General features: G+C 36.0%; 1 protein-coding gene across 29 annotated transcripts in view; it reads right to left on the bottom strand.

Annotated features, from left to right (window-relative positions):
- Positions 1 to 20,307, bottom strand: part of ELAVL2 (ELAV like RNA binding protein 2) — a 151,353-nt gene that overhangs the window by 9,345 nt on the left and 121,701 nt on the right. For all 29 annotated transcript variants that reach the window (XM_023536334.1, XM_023536330.1, XM_023536328.1 and 26 more), the window contains 2 exons: positions 4,656 to 4,809; positions 1,297 to 1,522 (listed from right to left, as the gene is read on the bottom strand). In XM_023536334.1, coding sequence (XP_023392102.1) covers positions 1,297 to 1,522; positions 4,656 to 4,809 — 380 coding nt within the window. The remainder of the gene's footprint in view (positions 1 to 1,296; positions 1,523 to 4,655; positions 4,810 to 20,307) is intronic.

The following is a 20,307-nucleotide window of genomic DNA, read 5'->3' on the forward strand; positions in this document are numbered from 1 at the left end:
TTTTTTTTTTTTTTTAGCATTCTAAATACCCCCAATGAAAAGATGCATGTGATTTGAGCTCAAAAAGATATAATTCTTTATTAAGCTATAATTGTGAATTTATCTTTGGTAATAAATATTCTGCCCCAGCAAAGAAAGGAATAAAATTGATATGCACTAGTGATTTAAAAAAACAAAACAGCATGGGGTTAAGATGGCTGCGGTACACCATAAGGCCAAAAAATGTTCTGGAAAATAAAAATCCAGTGACTTTGCTTTGTGCTCTGTTAGCATCTTAAAGTCACTGTTCTCAAATGAAAATTAGGGGTGTTTTTAAATGACTCTTCATTTGGTTGCTACCTCAAGATTAGAATAAAGCTTGAAAAATTGCAATATTTATATTTATCTATGAGATAGAATGTCTTTGTGCTACAGACGCATGGTCATTCCGTGGACTACACAGGGGTCCGAAAACTACCACCCACAGGCCAAATCCAGACTGCCATCTGTGTCTGTACGGCCCAGGAGCTGAGAATGGTTTTTATATTTTTAAGAGTTATTAAAAAAAAAAAAAACATATATGCAACGAAGACCGTGGCCCACAAAGTTTAAAATATTTACTATCTGGCCCTGTACAGTGAAGATATGCCAACCCCTATAAAAACTTAAAAAGAGGAGAGGTACCCATTTGTAGAAACTTAATGTATTCAAATAGGTTATGTATCTTTAACGGTGCACATATTATAAACCAAAGTAATGGAAAGAGCTTGACCTAAAAACTGAAACAGGAGAATAAAATCTTACTAAGAAAAAAACTAAAAAGGGGAAACTGAGCACTGGAGACAGTTAAGAAGAACCTAGTGTCCTGTAGGTCAGGGTATCTCAACCTTGACACTATTGATACTTGTAGCTAGAAAATCTGTTGTTGTTGTTGTTGTTGTTGTTGTTGTTGTTGTTGTTGGGGACTATAAGTACACTATAAAATGTTTAGTAGCATCCCTGGTCTCTACCCACTAGGTGCCAGTAGCACATCCCACCCAAGTTATGCCAACATAAATGTCTCTAGACACTGCCAAATGGTTCCTAAGGGGCAAAACTGCACCACCACTGAGACTGGCTGCTGTAAGTTATTGTCCTTTTGTTCGTGTCTTCAATGTTAGCAAAAGACACTATTCCCCAAGTAGGTTTTCTCTGTGCCCATAAGCAAAAGGAAGAAAACGACAATAATAGCAAACCAGAGATTGTTAATAAAAATTCTGGACAGTGAACCTGAGAGTTTTGAGTATAGTTTGAGCACAAGAACCAGACCAGACTTACCTAAAACGCTGTGCCTGCTGAGCTAATGGTCCTGGATACCTTCTGTTTGGAGACTGGTACAGCTGCGAAAGGATGGCCTGATTGGTTTTTTGGCTTGGATTATTAGCAAACTTTACAGTGATTGGCTCTGTGGCACCAGGAGGTTTCTGGCCATTTAGGCCTTTGATAGCTTCTTCTGCCTCAATCCGCTTGTCAAATCGAATAAACCCTACACCCCTTGATATGCCTATGATAGATTTGGGTAAAAATTTAGAAGAGAGACAGTGGAAAAAGAAGAGGAAAAGAAGAAAAGATAAATTAATTTTTCCTTCTCAAGAACATGTTTTTTCACCCACATATAACATCTGCCACAAAATCAGAGGAGGAGAAAAGTTTTACCTTAACTAGTAGTAATTCAGTCTAGAATCACAATTTTGTATTTTTTTTAATGCATGAAGTCACCTTTTTAATTTGAATACCCATCATCACATGTCTACCAATAAGCTAAGAGAAATCACCCAAGTATGTCCATGTTGCCTCTCTCCTGACTTCTTCTCTCCCTCTCATACATTCTCTTTATAATAATGTCAACAGCATGCCTGAATTTCATTTTTCAAATCATGTTACTGGACAAACAGCTCAGAAATGACAGGTACAGTGGCTCCAATTCTTGCAATAAGAACAGAACCAGGCATTTGCTAAAAATGCAAAAAAAAAAAAAAAAATGCTAAAAATACAGGCACAATGGTAAATTTATTTCAGCTAAATTTTTAAATAATAAAATTCAACTTAATACTACATAGGATACTGATCCTTTAAGAAAAATGTCTGAAGAAGCTTTTCTGGTTCCCTAAAGCTTCTTCACTGCTTTTAACTAACTATACTATATTACAGAAATAATGTTATGTGGAGAAAGAGAGGTTAAAAGAGGATCTAGATTTAAAAATAAAATAGAAGTAGAGCCTCAAAGCTTTTTGGCTTTAGCAAAATTATTCCTGACTATGGAATACCATTCCCTGTCTCATGCTCTCCCCACTCTGAGAGACAAGAATGGGAAAGCAGAGGGATGGCCAAATACCTGTCCAGCTTTTGAGAAATGGTAGCGGGAAACTGAGCTCACTCCATTTAATTAGCTTAAACGGGCCAATGGGGGTGGCCATAGCTGGCCATCATGAGATAGCAGTTGCAGGGAAACACTTGGCAAGCAAACTAGTACTAGCAGTACCAGCTTGGGACTAGTAGCTAGATGATTCAGAGTATGTCAATGAAGAAAATAATGAGAGGTTATTGAGGAAGATAGGCTGAGAAAATACACTAGACCATCATGATTTATAGGAACTTTATAAAGAAATGAAGGTCTACTTGCTTAACGATTAATACTGTGTGACTTCAATGGCTTAGAATTGTATTCTAACATAGATAAGGAATTTTCCACAGACTTTTATCTCAGACAGCCCTATCACTTCACCTTTCCTATTTAAGCTATATCCATTGCACATTATTACCACCTGATGGCTGAGTAACAAAATTACAGGATTTTTCATTTCAGGTAAAGTGAATAATTTTGCCTTGAAAAGCTGTTGAGTATAAAGATGAAATGACAGCAAATATCTACTAGCTCCTATTAAGAAATAACAATCCCTAGGACTGAACTGTTCTACAAGGAAAGCATCAGATTAGCAATGAAATGGCTTCTACATAAGCTGAGTCATCTAAACTAGTAGACCTCAAATCTGAGCATGTATCAGAATAACCTAAAGGGCTTCGTAAAATGCCCACCCTCAGAGTTTTATTCATTAGGTTTCTGGGTGGGGCCCAAGAATGTGCTTTTCTAACACAGTTCCAGGAGGCTGCTGATGGTGCAGGATCACACTTGAGAACCACTGACTAAACTAGGAGGTAACAATGTAGGACTGCCTTGAGAGCCTAAGAACTCAGGATGGACTTGCAGGTCAGACAAGGACCTTCTTTAACACAGGTGAAATCTACTCTCAATTCAGAGTCCTCATTAAAAATGAATGAATTAAAAAGCATAAATGATACGAAAATAAAAAGGCATTTTTGTTGATTTAAAGAAATTTATCTGGATTGCTAGGCCTGGCTTTCTAACCCCATAACAGTCTGTGTGATAAAACACATTGTGATAGAATACATAAAGAGCATTATGAAATGCAGCCAAGAAGACAATATTTTTATATACCCTCACTGGACTAAATTTTCTCCACACAGCAAAACCTACAGACCATTCTCCCAAGCACGTATATGATGACAGATATATTGCTCTACCCAGAACTCTTAAGTAGGGTGCTTAGGCTCCAAGAGACTAATTAACAGCCCAGAAGTACATAACATGGGCTACTTCTGATCAAATTCAGATCAACTAAATTAATCTTCACTTGAATTAAAACTTTGGCCTGATTTTATTCTGTGGTTAATCCATCTCTTGTAAAGCAAAATCTGACACTGCAGTATACAATGTATCTCTAGTGATATTATATGAGAGACAGAGAGAAGAAAAAGAACAGGGAGAATAAAAGAGAGGAGAGAGAAGAAAGAAACACAAAGAGGAAAAGAAAACCTATTTTCTTTTTTAAAAACCCACAAAATCTTAATGTGACTGCTTGAGTATTTGCACTATAGGTGATTCCCCCCCCCCCTTATTGCCATATATCTCTATTTCCAATATGTTTTTAAAAGAATAAGTATTGCATTTGTAATAGAAAAATATACTTGTACTTTATTTTTAAAATCTATAAGCAAATGTATAGCGCTAGCTTTTCTTTAAAAGCTTTGGCAGAAAGAGCCTCCTTATACACACATTTTAATAAACATATTAGTCTTCTCATTTCAGCTAAGTTAAAAGTTACATTAGGCATAAAATAAATGCTTAATATTCAAAATTTCAAACTTTTACACATGCCAATACGAGACAGCATGGACCTGGAAAACAGTCTTAACAGCAATTACCAGAGTAGCTGAAGTGTAATCCTCCTTTGGAGAACTTGCTGCATCTTGCTGCATTAAACTATGCTTTTTACAAAAATAAAATTGTTTATTAGTACTTTATAAGAAAGATGGGAGCTCTTTTTATGCAGCAGCTTGGAAATGAAGATTATAGCATCTGTAAATTTATTACAAGCCATGAAACAGGCTTCGAACCTGTACCTTCGGGGGAAATGACTCAAACTCACCCACTATACGCCACAATCTATTTTTATCCATGCATATTTATGAACAATTCTAGTAGAAAATTGCATTTTCTGGCCTACATACACCTTTGATGTGTTCTAGAGGCAAGCCTGCTATATGGGAAGGCAGAATATTTCACAATCTGCCAGTCAGAAAGTGTAAGAGATTGTCCAGAGCAGCTGCCTACTTACCAGTGACTTGGTCAACAAGAATACGAGAAGTGATAATGCGTCCATATTGTGAAAACAGCTGTTCTAACTCTTTCTGGGTCATTGTTTTCGGAAGACCACTGACGTACAAATTTGCATCTCTGATAGAAGCTGAACTTGGGCGAGCATAAGAAACCTGGAAAAGGGAAATAAAATTAAACGTATATGCAAACATATATGCAAACTTGGTTACCTCCCTTCAGAAACTCAAACACTGCTTCAACTCAGTAGTAGCTCCTCTGTAAAGAGCATACCACAAACACCGAAGTTAAAGCAAGCCCAGTAACGGTTTTATTCATTGCTGGAGAAATTCTGAACAAATGAGAAATGCCATTCTGCTGGGTGGAGAGAACATTTACCCCTAGATTTATGAATTTCAAAACAGGCCAGTGAAGCACACAGTATAGTGCTACTCTTGGTGACCAAGTGGTCCTCAACGAGGCTGAGCCCCTAAAGTAGGGATTTAGGCTAAATCAAATAATTTAGCTTAATGGCTCTAAATTCATCCGATATTTCTGTGACCTGTTTTCGAGGCTCTCCCATCTCTGGGGGTAGTGGTGCCACATTTCTAAACAATTTACCCTATTATCAGTAAGTATGCCCTTTTAATTTATTCAAAAACAGCTTTCTATCCCCCATCATCCTCTGTCTACTGTCTTCATGTCCACAAGTCTTTTACATCTTGATTTCAAAAGATCTTAAGTCCCGTTATTGACTTTACCTGCCATTTTATGTACCCTTTCGAAAAAGGTGCCTATCTTTTAAGATACAGTATCCCAAAACTCTACAAGGATGGAAAACAAAATAAGTCCAAGTGTATTTGTTATTTGTTTATAATCAACATTCTTTATGTAAGTTTCACGTGGGAAGGAACTACAGCTGTCTCTCTTGGAGATATGTGCATCTTCAATATCTTGGCACGTAATAGGTGCTAGAATATTTGCTGAGTAAAGACAATCTAATAGCCCATACTCCCATAGGTCCACAACGGCTTACTGGACTACAGCATTTAAGGAACAGTTCATCAAATCATCCATATCTTGCCCAAACTGTAATTGGTGGCTTTTTGCCTACAAACTATCTCTGACCACATTCTCTTTAGTTTAAGTTCTTTTGAACTACCTGCAAAGAAAGAAATTTCACAATATATGATAACTTCTGCCTGTTGATTTTATCCATTAGAATCTGTTATTCTAGTTCATTGCTTATTAATTTTTTTAATTTAAATAGCTTTTGATACGAAATATAAAATATTTTCTCCGTGTTTTAAATTATGCCCATAGCTTTGTTAAAAGTATTTTGTTTGTTTGTTTGTTTGTTTTGCCTCCCTCCTCCAAAAAAAAAAGCAAGCCAGGTTTTATACTATCTCATAAAGATCTTGTCTTTCACCCCTTCCCTAATAGTGTTAGCATTTAACATTCTTATCCTTTATTCAATGTTTGCTTTTTAACAAGTGAACATACATCTATTGTATCAAAGGCTCCATTTGGAAGTTACATTAGCACTGTCCTGTTCTATAGACAAGGAATTCGGAATAGCAGTAGAGAGGAGACAGATAACTATTCATATACTACTTTTTCTTTATGCCACCACCCTTAAGAACAACGAACTTAAGGAACAATAACTTGGAAAACTGTAAGTGAAAAAATTAAGTCTCTTTATTGGAGAATGAAGGAGATGAAGAAATAATGAAAAATTCCAAGTGATCACCAAAATAATTTGAATGGAATCTAGTCTTGGGACTGCTATAAGCTGATAAAAACATAAAGCCAATGAATTATATATGTATTTAGTGATGTGAATACATAAATAGCCAATTTCTTTTCTAAAATGTAATTCTCAATTTTTTTAGTGAGCTAAAATTCCACCACTTGGACTCCCTTGATATCTAATACACTCCAGGACAGGGAGCTCTCAGCAAGTCAGTTGTTAGTGTGCTCTAGATCATGTGAATGAAGTGTTCCTTTTATGAAGAGCCCCTTCCCATGAGCAACGAATAAGCATCTAAACACTCTCAAAGTTAGGAGGCTAACTTCCTATGACTGCTAAAGCAGGAAGTAGGGATGGGCAGCGTCTCCATGAGCTGAAGCATGGCATGAAATAATTTAACGGTCTTTTAAGGTGACAGCTCTCTAAATAATGTGCCTGCCCTCAAAACTAGGTTCAATTCGTTAAGGGCTCTGTGAACTTGGACAAATTCTTAAGTCTATTACTACACAGTTGTACTTTTACATTGTTATTAGGAATAATTAAATAATCTCTAATATACATAAAATGCTGAGCATAGAACCTAAAAACCTAGGTGACTATATATAAATATTATTTGCCTCTGTATGCATCTGAAAAAGTAGGTAAAGACCCAGACTATTAAACTTGAGAGTAACCTGAGTCCATTACTGTGTTCCAGAATAATTTACTCATGCAGTGACATTTACTGCTTTGTGCATTTCAGAGGAGTGTGGGTGGAGTGTTTTAAAAGTTATCCGAAAATATATTTAGGAAAACGGGTTTATATTTAGTGCTTATATAAAAGCTTTGAAAACATACTTGGGTCAGTTATGTTACCTGCTTTTATTTTTCCCTCAATGTCTGGTCTTTGGTTCACATTGCTTTTTTAATTCCCAGCCGGTATTGACTATATTATCTTAAATTCTGAATTCTTGATGCTCTGGAATGTAGGGCCTGAATCCTGGAGAGACTGACTCTCCCCAGGAAAAGCTAATTCCTAGAGATAGTCAATGACTCCCCTGTGAGCATACCTTTGATATACAAACCAACCAATCCAGAGTCCACACCCTTATCTCCTTTAACAAACTCTCACATACCCAGCCAATATTCCCCCTGCCCTGCATCACGCCAAGGACAAGTACCAGACAACCAGGGCCCACCCCTATAGCCCAGAGCCCTCCAAAGTATTTCAAATTATCCAGCGCTAAGCTTACTTAGCATACTCTTCCCTGCCTTGCCCTTTCCTTAAGATTCTGGGCCATGCTATGCCCTCTCCCCTCCACCTCCTGACCATTCCTGGTGCTTCCCCATGTGGCCCTACACGGCATGTTGTGCCTCCTGTTACTAGAGATTTGTGAGTATAAATTTGATCCTAACAATAATTTTCACATCTGCAGGTTTTACCATCCCTGATTAAAACAAATTCTGGGTACATTTTAGACCACAGACACATTAAAAGGGATCCAAGAACCAAGAACAAACCTTCCCAAAATAGTATTTTTCAGTAACTCTATCAATGAACTGGTTCCTATCACCACATACAGGACAGAGGTGACTAAATTGTATGTAAACTCACAGAGGTAAAAATAAGATTTCCATTTAACTCACACTTAGGACCTTCTGAGACTTCATTTGCAAATCATTTTCAAATACAGTATTTTGTTTGTGCCTCAAAACAACCCTGTGAGGTAGGCAGGGCACACATTAGTGTTTTATTGATAGGGAAACAGGTATAGACAAGGAAAATAACATGCCAAAAGTTATACACAGTGTTGAATTCTGGATTCAAATTCTGATCTTCTGACCCCATGTTCTCATCTACTTGTCCAGTTTTCTTGCCACAAGACCACACTATAGTAAATTAGCTTATCAGTGCACTTGTTCTGAGTGTTAAGAAAAATTAAATGAATCTTGGTTGTTTCTCAAACACACTGAGTGAAACTGAACACTGCAGAAAATAGGATAGCACTAGAGTTATTTTATTTTCCATTCATTTTCTTTAAAAGTAACTTTTCCCCAAGAAAGAATGAGTGGCCACTAATTGCAATTAACTAGAGAAACTGCACATCGTTAGAATTTTGAAATTAGTTTTACTACTAATCCTTAAGATGTAATTAAATGAGTAATGCACCACCCCTGCCTACTTCCCCAAAAGATATAAAGACAACTACCCTCCTCCCAGACCTGTATGTATCACCCCTGCACCTTTGCTGTTTCTGGAAATAAAGCAGCTCCCTTTCCCTTGCTCTATCAAAGATATCACTGTCATCAACATCCTCTTCTTCTACCTCAAAGGCTTATGAACAGAAAATGTACTCTCAGACCAATGTAGGGAAGAAAATTTGCAGTGAGATAAGAATTTGCACTTTGGAGATTCAAATCAGTTTCTAGAACAAATTTTGCACATGGCAATTACCAGCAACCTTCTCCATTCTGATTTTTTTTCTGTGAACTTGGAGCTTGTACTGGTTGGTGTCTTGTTTAATATTCACCTAGACCAGCACTCTTGAGCTGTCTTAAACCTCGAAGCGTTAAGTCTATCCTTGTGGTTCTTCAAGGCTAAAATCCTTTAGAGAAAACTCAAGAGATGATTTGTTTTATAGCAAATTCTGTATTGTAAACTTCAGTATAGTGAACCTTCAGGACACATCCCAGTGGGGTCAAAATAGCCTCTTCCTTCAACAAATGCAAGCAGTTCTCCAATTTACATTCTCTGGATTAATAGATGGGTTTGGATTTTTAAATTTTCACTGTCATTTAAACAGGTGAATATTTAATGCCTGAGAAACAAGGTTATGAAATGTCAAAACTACTAAGTGAAGGATCTAATTTAAGAGGCAGCCAGAGTCTGCAATTTAAATATTTAAAGATGATACAGAGAGTACAACACTGAACACCAATCTACTCCAATGATAGCTATTTAAAACTCAGGTTTATGCTGGAATTTCTCACAACCTTACAAGTGATATAATAAACACAGACAAGCAATACTGAGATTACTTGAGGGGAAAAGAAGAGAGGCAGTTAGAAGCACCAGGCAAATAAATGCTCTAGCCAATGGCTTCTCAAACTGTTTTTCACAGATGGGATCGGAATGGACAAAATACAGATAAAAACAGATTTATCGAAGGAATTAGAACTCGAAAATGGAATAGTTTGAAACAGAGTATTTCTTGTAATTAAAAACGTATTTCTTCATCAGCCACTGAAACTAATCATACATTAAAAATCAAGGACAAGTAACACATAGGAAGAATGAGCTATCAAAACACAAGTTAATCAAAACACACAAAAAAGGAACAGAAATATCTATGGATAAAAACTGGTACTTTATTAAATGTACATAGTAAAGTTTAAAACCCCTGTACATCACTTTCAATGCAAGTCCATTTAAATGCTTTACTCCAAAAATATAACTGCTTTTGTTTGATTCATCAATGGAAAGATCAGTGACAGTGGACATTAATACTAAGAGATTAAGGTGATAAGGTCTATAAATGAACAAAGTGAATCCTTCTTTATTAAACTAAGGGCATTTGAAAAATCTCCCACTGGCAAGATCACCACTGGACAACTTCTATCGCTTGTCAATTACTGACCCAGGACTACAAACATTCTGAAAATTAGATACTTGCCACTTCAGACTTTTTTTGCAAAGCTCCATTCAATCTCTCCAGCTGAAAGAAGTGGACAAGGTCATAGTTATGACTATTTAAACTGAGAATTAATTGCTGTTCATATCAAAAAATGGAGTCTTGATGGGACTATCTGAAAATGACACTATCACTAAATGAAAGTTAGCTCTGACTCTGGTAGGCAGTAACAAAGGTCTGGTGATAGCATCAAGGCTTTACAGACAGGTGACTACAGTAGATCCTCCAAAAGAACTCAGAAGTAAAGTATACAGAAGGATGTGATCTTTAACCACAATTCAGGCCACAGACCTCAAAATTCACCCAAAAGAAAGAAGTGTACTTTGATCTAGTTCTAAATGTAAAACCCTACTAGGAACAGGATTCAAAAACACATCACGGCGTATACATCAGGTTTTGTGCAAAGACAGGCCATGTTTCACAAAGGGCTGCAAATGAGTATACCTGAGAGAACAGAACATGTTGAAATTAAGTCCATCACAAATTAAAGATTAGCTCTAGCAATAGTTTTAGAGCTCAAAGGAATAATCACACCTAACAGAAGGCTTAGAGAAGGTATGATAGATTAGGGCAGTTACTAATAGGTATTCCAAGACACATAATTAGAAAACTATATCAACAGAAAATATATATGGAATCTCAAATTTCATTGACACTAGATTGTCGAATTAAGTCTACATAAAGATTGCGTTAATTCGAGCAAATAGTTCAGAGATACCACAGAATATATCTGATCACATTATTCTCTGCTTAAATTCCCTCAGGGGCTCCCTAATGCTTTAAGATTAATTCCAAATGTCTTAGTCCTTTATGCTCAGGACACTGACTACATTTTCTCTATAAACACACACAACTTTCAACAGTTTCCCAAAGCTTCCTGCTCTCACTTCCCTGTCTGTGTCCAAAGACACCAATCAAAAAATTGGGTAGAGGATTTGGGAGCTTTGAATCTCTGTCAAGTAGTTTTCCTTTATACCAATGGCTGCAATAGAGAGTCTGAAATCATGCAAGTTTTCAGAAAATGACAGTTATTGGGAGGATAATCAGACATTTACGAGGAAATACCAGAAGAGATATGTAAGACAAACCTTAGATTTGCCGAATGTTTTCTTATATACACATAAGAAAATCTAAAATACATCAAAATGGGTCATTCCTTTAGGACAGTTATTGTGTTTCTTCTACTAGTAATGCCTGAGAATTATATAGGAAATGTTTAGGAAAAATCTTATAGGGGTGGGAAAAATGAGGGGAGAGGAAGGGAAGAGAGAAAAATCAAACTAAGAATCTTGAGACTAGTGCCTTATACCAATTAAACTAAAATGTACTTAAAATAGTAAGAATCTCTAGTATTAAACATGACTTTTTTCTTTTTAATTGCATACCATTTAACAGAAAGAGAAAACAGTAACTGGTTGTTTCAAACTACAGAGACTTCCCAGCTTCACATCATGTTCAAATTTTAGTGTAACATCATGAAATAAAATTCAAGGCAGGTGATTCTTATAGCCAACTTAAAGATGATTACTAAAAATAAGCAATGTCATAAGTGATCACAGATGACACTGTTACAAGTAATACTAAAAGTACTGAATAGCCACAGAAAAAACAAAAGTATTCTGGTTATAAGATTTGTACTAAGCAACTAATTATAAACCAGGAACTTGACAAATTAGATTTCCTTTTTCACACATCTTAAATTCAGCCTCTGAAAAACGACACAGGGCAGAATTTATTAAATGCTACCCAAAATAGTTTCATCTATGTATCTCAAATAAGGGTTCAAATAGGCTGCCATAACAGACATCTTCACTTTTTATTGAAGTATTGTAGCTGGCAGATCATATCTGCCCTTTTATTGTTGCTTCTGCTTTTCTGCAGTAAGCGGTTGGTTCGACAAGGGGTCTCATGCCGATAAAGACAAACGGAGTCCACGGTAGAGATATTCTTGAAATGCAATTTGAGAGAGACTACAAATGCCTTCCAAATTCCTAAAGACCTCTGCACATAAAGAATTTAACAAAAAATAAAACATAAGCAGAGCAATGGTATGAATATGGCATCTGGAGGAGGGGGTGGTGGTGGTTAAAGCAAATCTACTACTGCTGTGGTGGTAGATTAGTCATTCCAAGGTCTAAGCAGGAATCTGTCAGTCAAAACGTTCCATATTCCATTTCCAATCCCGTACCTTCACTTAGCCCATTAAAATTTTAGAAAGCAATTACACTAAAGTGGCACACACACAAAAAAATAGGAGTTTTACCTATAACTGGCAGAGTCCATTCCTACCCTCTCTGCCTTAGAAGTGTCAGTAGTGGGTAAAGCAGACTGCCTGACTTTTAACATTAAAAATGAAATGATCCTGTACTTATTTGGTCACATAATCTACCAATATTAAGTAAACATGAATAGGAAGCAGAAGAGAATGCATTATTACTAGTGAAGCTCTGGCTACAAGACAGCATACGGTGAACTAGTGGTCAGAAGTTAATACTTGTACTAGAGCCCTCCAAAGTTAAGGAGTAAAATCGCAGGGCAGAGTCACACAGAGCTAGGTCCAGGAGGTGGCTCTGTCGCTTACCAGGTATATAACTTGGGAATAATTTCCTTAGGTCCTTTGAAGTCTCTATTTCTTTATTTATAATTAGATATAAGATAGTCCTTACCTCACAGGGACCTTACAAGAATTAAATGAAATAATAAAACAATTAGCACAGAGCTGGAAAACCACAGTAATGTTTCAGTAATATAATGATATCATGTATATAAAATTATAACAATGTAGATAATGAATGATAGCCCTTAATATTTATTAAGTGATTTCCATATGCCAGGCACTATTCTGAGTATATTAATTCAGCTGACCCTCACAACAAGTGTATGAATTGAATAGTATTCCCAGTGTTCCCAATTTATGGAAGAAAAAACTCAAATATTACTATTATACTGAGATCAGATAAGAAGACATAGAGAAGGAGATTTGGCACAAAGATGTATGTACTTTAACAGAAAAACAGTTCAAAGATTAAATAAATAAGGCTTTTTCCAAATCCATGGCAGTTATCAATATTAATTCTTATATTACATTACAATGCAATCTTTAATTATAATGTGTAATTACAATAGTACAAAGTACTTCAAGTGTTTTGTAAGACAGTGGCAGATGAGTGTGCTAGAAAGCATGAAGCCTAGACAAAACATGAGGAAAAGGCTATCTGTCATACAGTCAACACCCAAAATCTTTAAATGGACTAATACAGAAGGTCAACTCAATTTTATTTCTCCAATTAAACTACCACATATTAAATGTTCCCACTCCCTCATTCTCTCACAGAAATCTGCTAGAGTCTAAAGTGAGAGGCACAATGAGAAACGGGGGATACTTTTTGGGGAGACAGTAGTACAAATGAATAAATGGACTTCATGGAATAGCACCTAATTTCAGATTAGAGTTAAATGTATGTTTCTGATGTGGAATAGTCTACAAGTCACCATGCAACCAGTGCCTAATAACAATGTGATTTCACAGTATAAAAAATACTAAGAAGGCTACACTAGTAAGTAGTACTATAAATTTTTCATTTCGGACACCTTCATTAAATATACTACAAGGGTATTAAAAAGACTTAAAGAAGGGAAATCTCAATACTTAGTACTCAATACTCAGATGTGGTTGGGGCTTCTTCAACATTGCCAGAGTAGCAGACTGCCTGCATGCCTCCTCCCAGGGTAACAGTACTGCAATTCATTTACAAAGCTCTTGTATGATTAAGCTTTATGCTCCTAGAGGGTTGAAAGTAATTCTTATATGTATGTTGCTCCCCCCCCCACCGCCCCACCTCCCTACACGCACACATCAAGTAAACACTCAAATTCCTGCTCAGTGAATATATTCCACGGCCTCCTGCTGGGGCTATTTCTGAAGTACCTCTCAGGCAAGATGATTAGAAGGTGTGATGCTTGTCCAAACAATCTGGCTTTTTATACTTCATTGGAAATAATACAAGTTAAACTGGCTTACAGAAAAAATAGATGTACTCATCCAATTCTTTGAAAGCCATTCTCCAGTAATGGCTTAAAGGTTCTTCCGAGATTCTGAAACTTGATCAGATGCAATCTCCAACAAAAGCCACACTATCGAGATACCTGTCACAACTTACCTCCAAAAATAAACAAAATAGAATTTACGTAGTATTTGAACATCTAATGTATCTACGGCACTGTCAACAGATTAAAATGCTGAGTTAGAAAGTTAAATTTAAGGAAGGAGAACACACCACCTGGTACATGTAAACTGGAGCTGTTTAAGAATAACAACCAACTAGTACTGCTTGGTAATGTGTGGAAAAAGACAAACGTTCTCAACAAGCCAATTCTGGTGAGTTCATCTCCTAGGGCTTTCATGTACTTCTTTATCTAAGGTTTGGGAGAGAGAGTGAGAAAGAAAATCTATGAAAGAAAGAGACAGATGATAGACAAAGACATAGGCTGATGGACATTATACAGAAAATCTAAAAGGATAACAGTAGTTATATCTTCATTTAATATAGAAAAGAAAAAGCAGCAGGTAAGTCCTTTATGCGTCTTTCATTTGATCATCTTCAATGCATAGTAACGCCTACCAGAAAGTGACAGAATTTCACTTAAATCTGTGAATTTTTCCATCTTTGAATATATTTCTTATAAACGATATATAGACACTTCCTCATTCAGAATTTAGAAATAAAGCATAAATATTCTGTGAGGTTCTCTGAAGACAAAGATGCCTGCCCTCAGAGAGCAGACTACAAATGAGAAAAAGATAGCTTACAGAGAAAAATAAGTGCTTTTATGGCCAAATCAAACTTGGTAAATAATAACAGTGATTTAGAGCAGTATAAAGGCAGAGAATGACCCAAAGCAACAGATAAGAATGAGATTCAAAGATAAAGAGCCCAGTTGAATCGAAATAAAATTTTCTATAAGACAATGACAACATCGGAATAGTGAGATGGGGCACACTCTAGAGCCCTTAAATTTGAGGATGAAGCTTTTATGAGTAGGGGAGTGACAACATACAAAAATGTGTATGTCATACGCCTTTTATAAAACGGAGATAATCTTCTCATCATATGCTAGGTGAGGAGAACAGTTAAAATCAGTGTGGCAACAGAAAAGCTAATTTAAATACCACCTACAATAATTTTCCTTTTGTTCTATAACTAGATGAAAAACTGCTTTGGTACAATGTTTATTTAGATATCCAAGTCTTCTTTGACCTACTTATACATATAGTAATAAAAACACAATGATCCTATCTCTGTGTGAACACTAAATACTCCAGAGAAAAATTTCATCTTGGTATCATTTGTAAATATCTTAAATGAGTCTCATAGGTCATCATGGATTTTTACCAAACAAGGCAGATATAGGTCCATGAATTAATGAATAAAATCTTCATAAAATTCATCCCTATAGTTCCTTCTTATAAATTAGTTCCTCACTAAAAATGGATAAATGTAAAGTAAAGGTCTAGGTTTAATCAAATTTTTCTACCAATCATTTATGTAGACAGTTATTACTTCATAAAATAAGTGTATTTTATAGTTTTCAGATATAAGTTTCCTCTAAAAAGTACATGTCACATAAAGGCCTCTTGGCGCCTTTGGATGAGACATTCCTTCATGTGTTAATGCCATTCTTCTTTCTCTGCCCGATAAAGCCTATTTTTTTTTAAATCCTATCACCTTTAAAACTATCACAGAAGCCTCTAAACAGTCAGTGACATATCCACTTGCACTGTACTCTTCATTCACTTATCACACATCCAAATAATGATCATATAAGTGCTATCTCCCGTAGTACATAATGACATCAAGGACACCACCACATCTTGTCGTACTTTAGCACTATTCCAACATTTAGCAAAGCTGACTCATATATACTAGGCACTCAAAAATGTTTGCAGAATTAAGAAATTTTTTAATTCCTCACAGATATTCCCTGTCCAAGACTGTATAATCATGATTGTGCAGTCTTAAAAACCAATTAGCAATGAAATGTTTTTTCAGTATTAGATTTGTTATCTTTTCCCTTTTGAGGGAGATGGGAGAAAGGGAAAGGTAAAAAAGAACATGTATGACAGACATAAATCACTTTTAAAGCATGTGATCTTCCCTACAAACTTAAATACTGGCCATTGGTCTAAATATGGCTCCATATAATGTAATAAGGCCCAAACGAGATGGGACTCTTGAAGATGAAATAATCAGTTCTACTAAACTTTTAGTGAACTTAAAAAAATTATTCGTCAAACTTCCAAATGAAAATTTCTAGCAATCTTTCTCTTTTAAACAAAGGATATTTTATTTCCACAAAAGATATTTTATTTCCACAATCACACCTATTATAAATGTAAAACATTCTTCAACACATGCTTACATGGGCATATCTGATTTTATTGCACTTCACTTTATTGTGCTTCGCAGATGTTGCATTTTTTCCCCCACAAATTGAAGGCAAGACCCTCTTCCAGCAAAATGACTACTACTAATTTTATTGCAATGGTCTGGAACCAAACCCACACCTCCGAGGTGCGCCTGCATCACAAATAAACTACAATAGCCAAGAGTCAGTGTTTTCAGGTCTGGCTTGACCCAGCTGTCAGGTACCTAGTATGTACGTGTTTATGTGTATGTATATATACATAAGAGCACAAAAACATTAGGAAACCAACTCTTTCAAGGGTAGTCTGTCTGGTAAGCCTCAATCAGTACAAATTCTACACTATTAAAAAAAAATAAAAGGGCAGTAACAAGAAATACTTTGGTTTGCCCATGGCATGCATTATATCATAAAAAGAAAAAGGGACAATAAAAATGTTATAAGCCCTCCCCAGAGCCAAAGAAAGTTTTACCTACACATATTTTATGAACCTGACATAAGTTATACAACTATAAAAATTTTATTCAACAGATAATTTTTTTTTAAAAACACTGAAATATTACTAAATGTTTTATAACTTCAAACCTACCAAGATACTTTTCTCTCAACATGATTAGACCTTAGAGAATAATCACAGGGAACGCTTTTTTAAATGAACTGATTTGTAGGACTAAAAGTCTCATTCAAAGACAATCCCTCATTCTCCAAATATCTATTAGACACCTGAGCTACATATTCCCCCAAACAGCTTTAACAAAAAGTAATTACTGTATTCCTAAAGGCTTTTGTATGACAGCTCTGAAGATTTTACAAGAGTTTTTAAGGAAAACACCAACAAACTTAACTGGACACAATGAAGAGACCATATCATTCACTGCCATTCACAGAACTACAGAAATTTAAAGAACAGTAGTAAGGAGAGAATAATCACCTTTACCTCTGTTGCAAGACAGTACTCTCCTGCTTCAGATGTGTGGAAGCACCTCACTTTACCTTCAGAATCCATTCCTGCAGTATTTAATTACACTGTCGGGAGCACAGAATTGTCTGGCACTGTGCCCTTTCTCTGGGTCTTGCTGATTGATAGCATCAATAACATTCACTGGCTGTAATTAAACCGCCAAATAGTATCCCCTTTGCCACTTGGTAGATCAATGTTCTTTAATACTCAGAGAACAAAGTACAAAGGTGAGAGGGGTGTTCTTAGCCCTCACCTTCACAGTTCATTTGACTTTGTGCACCAGAAAAGTTTGCAGACAATGCGTATTTCACAATTCCCCCAAGACACTGGTTAATTTAGAAAAACTAAGGAAAATCCTGCCAGTTGGTGATGATTACTTAATAACCCATTTTTGCAAATCTGAGCAGAACAGAGACAGTCTAAGCCATTTGGCAATACCATACGCAGCTTTCACGTAGTTTAGGGCAAAATTCAGATTATAAATCAAAAGATTTATAAATTAAGGTGGCATACAGTAAATTTAAAAAATATATAACATGCTATGTGGGGGAATTCTTAAGAAAATAGAGCAAATTCCTACTTATTCAAATCCTGACTATAAAGTTCAAATATCCAGGTACTTCTACGGAGGGGTATGGTTAGAAACCTATAAATACGAGTTAGATTTTAATTGCATTGTAAAAGCGACTTCCATAATCTAAGGATCCACAAGCATCTTGGATCATATCATTCAACTTCCAATCTCTACACTACAAAACAGCCATTTTAAATAAGTGGGCCCCAGAAGAACTATACTGCAAATTCCCCATTCTCAGAATTGAATATTAAATGATGGTTTATGTAATTGCAATGCTAAAAGTATTTAATGACATTCAAATGCTCTACAAATGAAAAAATTGTGTGTGTGTGTGTGTGTGTGTGTGTATTACTTTTTAGGTAAATCCAGTATTATATTTATTAAAAATACATCTGTTAATCATAAACATTCCAGATCGTTTATGATAGACCCCACAAACGAAAATCTTATTTACATATACATTCGTTTTGAAATAAGCACCCCAGACCTACTCAAATGCAAATCATTAAGGTCCACTAAACAATGGTTCTCAGATCAGACAGACCATCACCTGTTAAGAATTACCTGCAACTGCTGTTAAAATACAATTTCCTTGGCTTCACTCTACTGATAATAGGATACAGTAAGTCTTGCCTGGGGTCCAGAAATCTGCATTTTATCAACTACCCTACCCCACTGTTTCTGATAAATATTAGCTCTGGCAGTCCCTTAGGTAGAGGAATTCAAACGGGTAATCTTCAAATTCTGAGGAGAATTTGGGTTCCCTGGAGAGCTCATAAAAATTACAGATGACAAGCTCTTCTCCTTGCCATCCATTAATGTTGGTTTCTTGGTTTCCAAACGAGTAAGACAATTTCACAGGTATTTTCGAAATGAAGTATGTGTGAATATAAATCACCAACAAATACAGCAATATAAAAGTAAAACAAAGCTCATAAAACCCATTCAAAGGTATAGTCAGACTGGCTGGATGTGGCTCAGATGGATTAGGGAACATACCAGCTTGGCCCATCTCTGCAAGAGGCTGCTGTGCTCCATTCTTTGAGGTTAGAGCTTTCTAGGCATGTGAACAGGATCCTTTGGGTAAAGCAAGCAGGAACTGTTGAATTTCTAAATAGTTATTTAACAAAATCTTTGGAAATGAAAGCTTTTTCTGAATTATCTGTTTCTAGGACCAGGCTCTGCTTTTCCTTGCCCTTCCTGCTACTCACCGGAAGGTCACTACAAGATTCATTAGCAACCCCAGAACCTATGCAGGAAGGATTAAATTTCTCATTCCTGTGGGAGAAGGTAACCTTAAACTAATTGACCACAAAACAGATCACATTAGCATGACTTTTTTTTTTTTTTCCAAAATCCACTGCTCTGTAAGATAACTATAGTAATTTGATAAGGTAACTACAGTAATTTTTTAAATATCCGACAAAATTAAAGCAAAGAACTAAATATTGTGACTACTTCAGAGCAAAAGTAGCTTTTTAATTCCTCCCCAACTAGATTTCTAAAATACAAATTTAATATTAAAAAAAATGAAAAACAATTGAATATTCTTGATCTCTCTCTCTGAAAGTAACAGGTTAGCACAAATATTTCCTACCTCCGGATATCAAGCAAAAACGTTTCACAATAACTGTGTAGCCTGGTACCATCTCCACCATTTTATAAATGAGAAAAGTAGACCAAGAGCACAAGAGCAGAACTCAAATCCAGGACTTGTGACTGAACCCTAACACAACATTCAAAGGAGTTTGTCACAGAAACGGGGGCGGGGAGGCAGACAAGCAGCAGATTTCCTGCATTGTTTTCAAAATATGTATAGCCCTCTCCCTTGCCCAGGAAACTTCCTGAAGTAAAAGCTCCACAAGTAATTCTGATGTAGTACTAAAGGCAATGATGGGAAAATCTGGCAGAGGCAGGAGTTAAGAGAAAATGGACCACATGTGCTTTTCTAAAGAGACCACAACAAATGTTGAGCGACAAATACACTTTTCTGTTATTTTTAAACTAGCACCTAGGACTTGCAAGAACCTGACCAAAAAAAAAAAAAAAATTCTTAAAGAATGTGAAGTCTCCTATAAAAACAGATTCAGAAAGTTACTATAATAACTCTTTTATTGTCAAATTACCACTGAAATACTTGACTCAATGTTAACTCACCTGTCTGCTAAATATGATCTCCAGATACCAGTTTTATTCTCAAACTGGAGGTCTAGCTGTCTCAGGCACTCAGCCTAAAAGGCAGCAGAGTTTTTCCACCACGAGGCACAGCCCCCCTTCCTCACACCTAAGAGA

Source organism: Pteropus vampyrus, unplaced genomic scaffold (assembly GCF_000151845.1).
Source record: "Pteropus vampyrus isolate Shadow unplaced genomic scaffold, Pvam_2.0 Scaffold153, whole genome shotgun sequence".
NCBI classification, from domain to species: domain Eukaryota; kingdom Metazoa; phylum Chordata; class Mammalia; order Chiroptera; family Pteropodidae; genus Pteropus; species Pteropus vampyrus.